Source organism: Salmo trutta, chromosome 4 (assembly GCF_901001165.1).
Source record: "Salmo trutta chromosome 4, fSalTru1.1, whole genome shotgun sequence".
Classification (NCBI taxonomy): Eukaryota; Metazoa; Chordata; class Actinopteri; order Salmoniformes; family Salmonidae; genus Salmo; species Salmo trutta.
In genome coordinates, this window is record NC_042960.1 from 67,681,866 (window position 1) to 67,691,865 (window position 10,000).

Below are 10,000 nucleotides of genomic sequence, written 5' to 3' on the forward strand. Positions count from 1 at the left end.
TTAAAACACTTACAGAGTTTAATGGCTGTGATAGGACAAAACTGAGGATGGATCAACAACATTGTAGTTACTCCACAATACTAATCTAATTGACAGAGTGAAAAGAACAAAGCCTGTACAGAATAAATATATTCCAAAACATGCATCCTGTTGCAAAACAAGACACTAAAGCAAAACTGCAAAAAATGTGCCAACGAAATTAAACTTAATGTCCTGAATACAAAGTGTTATGTTTGGGGCAAATCCAATACAACACATTATTGAGTACCACTCTCTATATTTTTAAGCATAGTGGTGGCTGCATCATGTTATGGGTATGCTTGTAACCATTAAGGACTGGGGAGTATTTTCCTAGAGGAAAACCTGGTTCAGTCTACTTTCCAACAGACACTGGGAGACAAAGTCACTTTTTAGCAGGAAAATAAACTAAAACAAAAGGCCAAATCTAGACTGGAGTTGCTTACCAAGACGACATTGAATGTTCCTAAGCGGCCGAGTTACAGTATTGACTTAAATCGGCTTGAACATCTATGGCAAGACCTAAAAATAGCTGTCTAGCAATGATCAACAACCACCTTGACAGAGTTTGAAGAATATTTAAAAGAATAATGTGCAATAATTGTACAATCCAGGTGTGAAAAGCTCTTAGAGACTTACCCAGAAAGATACACAGCTGTCACATGTAACATTCTAACATGTATTGACTCAGGGGTGTGAATACTTATGTAAATTAAATATTTCTGTACTTGATTTTCAATAAATTTGCTAACATTACTAAAAACATATTTTCACTTTGTCATTGTGCGGTATTGTGGGTAGCTGGATGAGAAACAAATATATATTTAATCCATGTTGAATTCAGGCTACAAAAACAAAACGTAGAATAAGACAAGGGGAATATATACTTTCCTAAGACACGGTAATATGTCCTTAGAAGCTGTGTGAATAACTCAATCTCCAACACTGACAAAAGCATCAGAAGAACATCATCACGTTCTGTGACGTCCCACCCCTTCATGCTGACAGTTATAGTTTATATTGCTGCAAGAGGAGTGTAACTGCAGGGTAGCCTAGTGGTTAGAGCGTTGGACTAGTAACCGAAAGGTTGCTGGTTCGAATTCTCGAACTGACAAGGTAAAAATCTGTTGTTCTGCCCCTGAACAAGGCAGTTAACCAACTGTTCCCTGGTAGGCTGTCATTGTAAATAAGAATTTGTTATTAACTGACTTGCCTAATTAAATGTGAAGAAAGAACTGTTTCAGATCTTGATGTGTTATATTAAGGTGCCGTTTTGACCTTAATGGGTCAAGCTGGATAAAAAAAAAGTTAAAAACAAATCCTATCCGGTGGTCAAGCGGTCTAAGCCGCTGCCTCCAGAACATATACAGTTGAAGTGGGAAGTTTACATACACCTTAGCCAAATACATTTAAACTCAGTTTGTCACAATTCCTGACATTTAATCCTAGTAAAAATCACCTGTTTTTGGTCAGTTAGGATCACCACCTTAATTTTAAGAATGTGAAATGTCAGAATAACAGCAGAGAGAATGATTTATTTCAGCTTTTATTTCTTTCATCACATTCCCAGTGGGTCAGAAGTTTACATACACTCAATTAGTATTTGGTAGCATTGCCTTTAAATTGTTAACTTCGGTCAAACGTTTCGGTTAGCCTTCCACAAGCTTCCCACAATAAGTTGGGTGAATTTTGGTCCATTCCTCCTGACAGAGCTGGTGTAACTGAGTCAGGTTTGTAGGCCTCCTTGCTTGTACACGCTTTCTCAGTTCTGCCCACAAATGTTCTATAGGATTGAGGTCAGGGCTTTGTAATGGCCACTCCAATACCTTGACTTTGTTCTCCTTAAGCCATTTTAACACAATTTTGGAAGTATGCTTGGGGTCATTGTTCATTTGGAAGACCCATTTGCGACCAAGCTTTAACTTCCTGACTGATGTCTTAAGATGTTGCTTCAATATTTCCACATCATTTTCATTCCTCGTGATGCCATCTATTTTGTGACGTGTACCAGTCTCTCCTGCAGCAAAGCACCCCCACAACATGATGCTGCCACCCGCGTGCTTCATGGTTGGGATGGTGTTCTTCGGTTTGCAAGCCTCCCCCTTTTTCCTCCAAACATAACGATGGTCATTATGGCCAAACAGTTCTATTTTTGTTTCATCAGACCAGAGGACATTTCTCCAAAAAGAACGATCTTTGTTCCCATGTGCAGTTGCAAACCATAGTCTGGCTTTTTTATGACGGTTTTGGAGCAGAGGCTTCTTCCTTGCTGAGCGGCCTTTCAGGTTATGTAGATATAGGACATGTTTTACTGTGGATATAGATACTTTTGTACCTGTTTCCTCCAGCATCTTCACAAGATCCTTTGCTGTTGTTCTGGGATTGATTTGCACTTTTCGCACCAAAGCACGTTCATCTCTAGGAGACAGAACGCGTCTCCTTCCTGAGCGGTATGACGGCTGCGTGGTCCTATGGTGTTTATACTTCCGTACTATTGTTTGTACAGATGAATGTGGTACCTTCAGGCACTTGGAAATTGTTCCCAAGGATGAACTAGACTTGCGGAGGTCTCCAATTTTTTTTCTGAGGTCTTGGCTGATTTCTTTTGATTTTCCCATGATGTCAAGCAAAGAGGCACTGAGTCTGAAGGTAGGCCATGAAATACATCCACAGGTACACCTCCAATTGACTGAAATTATGTCAATTAGCCTATCAGAAGCTTCTAAAGCTATGACATCATTTTCTGGAATTTTCCAAGCTGTTTAAAGGCACAGTCAACTTAGTGTGTGTAAACTTCTGACCCACTGGAATTGTGATACAGTGAATTATAAATGAAATAAACTGTCTGTAAACAATTGTTGGAAAAATTACTTGTGTCGTGCACAAAGTAGATGTCCTAACCGACTTGCCAAAACTATAGTTTGTTAACAAGAAATTTGTGGAGTGGTTGAAGAACGAGTTTTAATGACCCAAGTGTATGTAAACTTCCGACTTCAACTGTAGATGTCGTACCTCCAGCACCTCGCCCTGCATTACTGACAGTATTATAATACAGATGTCGTACCTCTACCACCTCGTCCTGCAGTACTGACAGTTCGTTGGCGTTGCGGGCCACAAAGTTGTAGCAGATCTTAGCATATTTACGGGACGAGGACGCCAGACCATTGTAGGACCTGAGACAGGAGACAAATGTCACAAATGTCACGCAGCTCAAGAAACAACAAAAGTGAAATAAATAAAAAGGTTAAATAAAATAAAATGTAAAGAAATATCAACAATGAGAAAAGTAGCAGCGTGTGTTGTAATGTAGAATCACATTAGCTGGAAATATCATGAACTGACCCATTTGATGAGCTTGAAGACTGGGTTCCAAAAAACTGAAAAAGAGGATTTTTATTATCATTGTAAAGTGATGTTATGGACTGGTACTGTGTGTCTGACTATCCTAACACCCTGAGCTCAAAGTATTCAAACATGCCTCATAAAACATAATTTGCAAACCAAGAAGAGCTTATGAGCGAGAAGAAATGTCATTGAAGAAATGTAAACAAACTAATGAAGGCCTAACAGTGGGAGGTCTACTATAAAGACTGAAACGGACAGCAGTCCAGAAGTTACTACAGCTGTTTCCCTACTGATCACTCTCCTCCCTCTCACCTCTTCTGACTTGTGTGGGGACATGGGGTGGGACATGAAGGACATGGGAGGGTCCCCTGATCCCTCTGTCTCCCATGGGGAGGTCCTGAACAGCTCAGCTGGGGGCTCCCACCCGTTCCTGAACTTAGGGAAGTAAGTAGAGGCACACTGGTCCCGTGGCCAGTCCGCTCTGCAAGGGAGAGGTGGCGAAATAACAGGGATTTTCAGTTGGTTAAAATGAAAATAATCAGGGTTGTCGTGGAGGGTAAACACAGAGACATAACCAGGGTTGTAGTGGAGGGTAAACACAGAGACATAACCAGGGTTGTCGTGGAGGGTAAACACAGAGACATAACCAGGGTTGTCGTGGAGGGTAAACACAGAGACATAACCAGGGTTGTCGTGGAGGGTAAACACAGAGACATAACCAGGGTTGTCGTGGAGGGTAAACACAGAGACATAACCAGGGTTGTAGTGGAGGGTAAACACAGAGACATAACCAGGGTTGTAGTGGAGGGTAAACACAGAGACATAACCAGGGTTGTAGTGGAGGGTAAACACAGAGACATAACCAGGGTTGTATTGGAGGGTAAACACAGAGACATAACCAGGGTTGTAGTGGACGGTAAACACAGAGACATAACCAGGGTTGTAGTGGAGGGTAAACACAGAGACATAACCAGGGTTGTAGTGGAGGGTAAACACAGAGACATAACCAGGGTTGTAGTGGAGGGTAAACACAGAGACATAACCAGGGTTGTAGTGGAGGGTAAACACAGAGACATAACCAGGGTTGTCGTGGAGGGTAAACACAGAGACATAACCAGGGTTGTAGTGGAGGGTAAACACAGAGACATAACCAGGGTTGTAGTGGAGGGTAAACACAGAGACATAACCAGGGTTGTAGTGGAGGGTAAACACAGAGACATAACCAGGGTTGTCGTGGAGGGTAAACACAGAGACATAACCAGGGTTGTAGTGGAGGGTAAACACAGAGACATAACCAGGGTTGTCGTGGAGGGTAAACACAGAGACATAACCAGGGTTGTAGTGGACGGTAAACACAGAGACATAACCAGGGTTGTAGTGGACGGTAAACACAGAGACATAACCAGGGTTGTAGTGGAGGGTAAACACAGAGACATAACCAGGGTTGTATTGGAGGGTAAACACAGAGACATAACCAGGGTTGTCGTGGAGGGTAAACACAGAGACATAACCAGGGTTGTAGTGGACGGTAAACACAGAGACATAACCAGGGTTGTAGTGGAGGGTAAACACAGAGACATAACCAGGGTTGTATTGGAGGGTAAACACAGAGACATAACCAGGGTTGTATTGGAGGGTAAACACAGAGACATAACCAGGGTTGTATTGGAGGGTAAACACAGAGACATAACCAGGGTTGTATTGGAGGGTAAACACAGAGACATAACCAGGGTTGTCGTGGAGGGTAAACACAGAGACATAACCAGGGTTGTAGTGGAGGGTAAACACAGAGACATAACCAGGGTTGTCGTGGAGGGTAAACACAGAGACATAACCAGGGTTGTAGTGGACGGTAAACACCAGTTTACCACATTTATTTCACCCCGACCGACGATCAGAGTTTACCACTACATCACTGGACATATGACAAGCCCCTATAAGACATTATAAAGGCTCATACAAGCTTATAACAACGTATACATTCTGATAAATTGCAGGCTTAAACAGCAGGCTTTAGATAACGTGTTATCAATGGGATAATAGCATAATAATCACTCCTATCTATAAATGTAGAGGTTATTACTGACCTTCCATTCTGATTTCAGATGAACACATCTGATGTTTACCAACAGGGACACAGACTCTCTGAGTTAACCTTGTATCTTATTGACCTTTCATTCGGATTTTTGCAGTGTCTATGCACACTCACACTCACAGGGCCCTACACACTCACAGGGCCCTACACACTCACAGGGCCCTACACACTCACAGGGCCCTACACACTCACACTCACAGGGCCCTACACACTCACACACACACACTCACAGGGCCCTACACACTCACAGGGCCCTACACACTCACAAACACACACTCACAGGGCCCTACACACTCACAGGGCCCTACACACTCACACACACTCACAGGGCCCTACACACTCACACACACTCACAGGGCCCTACACACTCACACACACACTCACAGGGCCCTACACACTCACAGGGCCCTACACACTCACAGGGCCCTACACACTCACAGGGCCCTACACACTCACAGGGCCCTACACACTCACACACACACACACACTCACAGGGCCCTACACACTCACAGGGCCCTACACACTCACAAACACACACACTCACAGGGCCCTACACACTCACAGGGCCCTACACACTCACACACACTCACAGGGCCCTACACACTCACACACACTCACAGGGCCCTACACACTCACACACATACTCACAGGGCCCTACACACTCACACACACTGTCACTCCATCACACACACGCTCACTCACTCCATCATCTGTTCACTCACACATAATATGCACATCCATTTATACTGACTCTACACACACCCACTCACATACAAGCTGCTGCTACTCTGTTTATCGTATAGTCTAGTTACCTTACCCCTATACATATCTACCTCTATCAGCACATGTGCAACCACACACACACACAAACACTCCCTCCAGTACCTAGGTCTTGTCCACCCATCTCCCAGCAGTTCAAAGATGGTCATCTCTTTAGGCGACAGATGACCTCTCAGGAAGTCTACTGCATCTCTGGATAAGTGAGGAGAGACGACGGAGCGGGGCAGCTCTACACTACCACAGGACTGGAGCACCTAGAAGTCAAAGGTTAGAGGTCACACATATACCTGTACAGGCTACAGACAGGTAGACAGGTGAGGAGAGACGACGGAGCGGGGCAGCTCTACACTACCACAGGACTGGAGCACCTAGAAGTCAAAGGTTAGAGGTCACACATGTACCTGTACAGGCTACAGACAGGTAGACAGGTGAGGAGAGACGACGGAGCGGGGCAGCTCTACACTACCACAGGACTGGAGCACCTAGAAGTCAAAGGTTAGAGGTCACACATATACCTGTACAGGCTACAGACAGGTAGACAGGTGAGGAGAGACGACGGAGCGGGGCAGCTCTACACTACCACAGGACTGGAGCACCTAGAAGTCAAAGGTTAGAGGTCACACATATACCTGTACAGGCTACAGACAGGTAGACAGGTGAGGAGAGACGACGGAGCGGGGCAGCTCTACACTACCACAGGACTGGAGCACCTAGAAGTCAAAGGTTAGAGGTCACACATGTACCTGTACAGGCTACAGACAGGTAGACAGGTGAGGAGAGACGACGGAGCGAGGCAGCTCTACACTACCACAGGACTGGAGCACTTCGAACAGGTAACGCACAAATATCCTCTCTGTACATCTATAACCACCCTTAACCCTAAGGTGGAAGCAATTTTGCAACAATTTCACCATCAGGAGGTAAAGCTACCACCATTGTGGTTACACCAATTCAATCGTCTCATCTATCACAGGCCAGTATCCAGGGTGGTATCTAGGCCAGTATCCAGGGTAGTAACTAGGGTAGTATGTAGGACAGTATCCAGGGTAGTATCCAGGGTAGTATCCAGGCCAGTATCTAGGCCAGTATCCAGGGTAGTATCTAGGCCAGTATCCAGGCCAGTATCCAGGGTAGTATCTAGGCCAGTATCCAGGGTAGTATCCAGGGTAGTATCTAGGCCAGTATCCAGGGTAGTATCTAGGGTAGTATCTAGGACAGTATCCAGGGTAGTATCTAGGGTAGTATCCAGGGTAGTATCCAGGATAGTATCCAGGGTAGTATCTAGGGTAGTAACTAGGCCAGTATCCAGGGTAGTATCTAGGCCAGTATCAAGGGTAGTATCCAGGGTAGTATCTAGGGTAGTATCTAGGCCAGTATCCAGGGTAGTATCTAGGGTAGTATCCAGGGTAGTATCTAGGCCAGTATCCAGGGTAGTATCCAGGGTAGTATCTAGGGTAGTATCCAGGCCAGTATCCAGGGTAGTATCCAGGCCAGTATCCAGGCCAGTATCCAGGGTAGTATCTAGGGTAGTATCCAGGGTAGTATCTAGGGTAGTATCCAGGGTAGTATCCAGGGTAGTATCCAGGCCAGTATCCAGGCCAGTATCCAGGGTAGTATCCAGGGTAGTATCTAGGCCAGTATCCAGGGTAGTATCCAGGGTAGTATCCAGGGTAGTATCCAGGGTAGTATCTAGGCCAGTATCCAGGGTAGTATCTAGGGTAGTATCTAGGCCAGTATCCAGGGTAGTATCTAGGGTAGTATGCAGGGTAGTTTCCAGGGTAGTATCCAGGGTAGTATCCAGGCCAGTATCCAGGGTAGTATCCAGGGTAGTATCTAGGCCAGTATCCAGGGTAGTGTCCAGGGTAGTATCCAGGGTAGTATCTAGGACAGTATCCAGGGTAGTATCCAGGGTAGTATCTAGGACAGTATCCAGGGTAGTATCCAGGGTAGTATCCAGGGTAGTATCCAGGCCAGTATCCAGGGTAGTATCCAGGGTAGTATCTAGGCCAGTATCCAGGGTAGTGTCCAGGGTAGTATCTAGGACAGTATCCAGGGTAGTATCCAGGGTAGTATCTAGGACAGTATCCAGGGTAGTATCTAGGACAGTATCCAGGGTAGTATCCAGGGTAGTATCCAGGGTAGTATCTAGGCCAGTATCCAGGGTAGTATCCAGGGTAGTATCCAGGGTAGTATCTAGGCCAGTATCCAGGGTAGTATCTAGGGTAGTATCTAGGCCAGTATCCAGGGTAGTATCTAGGGTAGTATCCAGGGTAGTATCCAGGGTAGTATCCAGGGTAGTATCTAGGCCAGTATCCAGGGTAGTATCTAGGGTAGTATCCAGGGTAGTATCCAGGGTAGTATCCAGGGTAGTATCTAGGCCAGTATCTAGGCCAGTATCCAGGGTAGTATCTAGGGTAGTATCCAGGGTAGTATCTAGGGTAGTATCCAGGGTAGTATCCAGGGTAGTATCTAGGCCAGTATCCAGGCCAGTATCCAGGCCAGTATCCAGGGTAGTAACTAGGCCAGTATCCAGGGTAGTATCTAGGGTAGTATCCAGGGTAGTATCTAGGCCAGTATGCAGGGTAGTATCTAGGCCAGTATCCAGGGTAGTATCCAGGCCAGTATCCAGGGTAGTATCCAGGACAGTGTCCAGGGTAGTATCCAGGGTAGTATCCAGGGTAGTATCTAGGCCAGTATCCAGGGTAGTATCCAGGACAGTGTCCAGGGTAGTATCCAGGGTAGTATATAGGGTAGTATCCAGGGTAGTATCCAGGGTAGTATCTAGGGTAGTATCTAGGCCAGTATCCAGGGTAGTATCTAGGGTAGTATCTAGGCCAGTATCCAGGGTAGTAACTAGGGTAGTATCCAGGCCAGTATCCAGGCCAGTATCTAGGCCAGTATCCAGGGTAGTATCTAGGCCAGTATCCAGGGTAGTATCCAGGGTAGTATCTAGGCCAGTATCCAGGGTAGTATCCAGGGTAGTATCTAGGCCAGTATCCAGGCCAGTATCCAGGCCAGTATCTAGGCCAGTATCCAGGCCAGTATCCAGGGTAGTATCTAGGCCAGTATCCAGGGTAGTATCCAGGGTAGTATCTAGGCCAGTATCCAGGGTAGTATCCAGGGTAGTATCCAGGGTAGTATCTAGGCCAGTATCCAGGGTAGTATCTAGGCCAGTATCCAGGGTAGTATCTAGGCCAGTATCCAGGGTAGTATCCAGGGTAGTATCTAGGCCAGTATCCAGGGTAGTGTCCAGGGTAGTATCTAGGACAGTATCCAGGGTAGTATCCAGGGTAGTATCTAGGACAGTATCCAGGGTAGTATCTAGGACAGTATCCAGGGTAGTATCCAGGGTAGTATCCAGGGTAGTATCTAGGCCAGTATCCAGGGTAGTATCCAGGGTAGTATCCAGGGTAGTATCTAGGCCAGTATCCAGGGTAGTATCTAGGGTAGTATCTAGGCCAGTATCCAGGGTAGTATCTAGGGTAGTATCCAGGGTAGTATCCAGGGTAGTATCCAGGGTAGTATCTAGGCCAGTATCCAGGGTAGTATCTAGGGTAGTATCCAGGGTAGTATCCAGGGTAGTATCCAGGGTAGTATCCAGGGTAGTATCTAGGCCAGTATCTAGGCCAGTATCCAGGGTAGTATCTAGGGTAGTATCCAGGGTAGTATCTAGGGTAGTATCCAGGGTAGTATCCAGGGTAGTATCTAGGCCAGTATCCAGGCCAGTATCCAGGCCAGTATCCAGGGTAGTAACTAGGCCAG

At 45.8% G+C, this 10,000-nt stretch overlaps 1 protein-coding gene across 1 annotated transcript in view; it reads right to left on the reverse strand.

The window, feature by feature from the left end:
- LOC115193076 (epidermal growth factor receptor kinase substrate 8-like protein 2) overlaps positions 1-10,000 on the reverse strand; it is a gene marked incomplete at its 5' end in the record, with an annotated part of 34,744 nt that overhangs the window by 9,747 nt on the left and 14,997 nt on the right. Inside the window, 4 exons of the mRNA XM_029752061.1 lie at positions 3,083-3,191; positions 3,361-3,395; positions 3,676-3,844; positions 6,344-6,492. Of these exons, the coding sequence (XP_029607921.1) occupies positions 3,083-3,191; positions 3,361-3,395; positions 3,676-3,844; positions 6,344-6,492 (462 nt within the window). The remainder of the gene's footprint in view (positions 1-3,082; positions 3,192-3,360; positions 3,396-3,675; positions 3,845-6,343; positions 6,493-10,000) is intronic.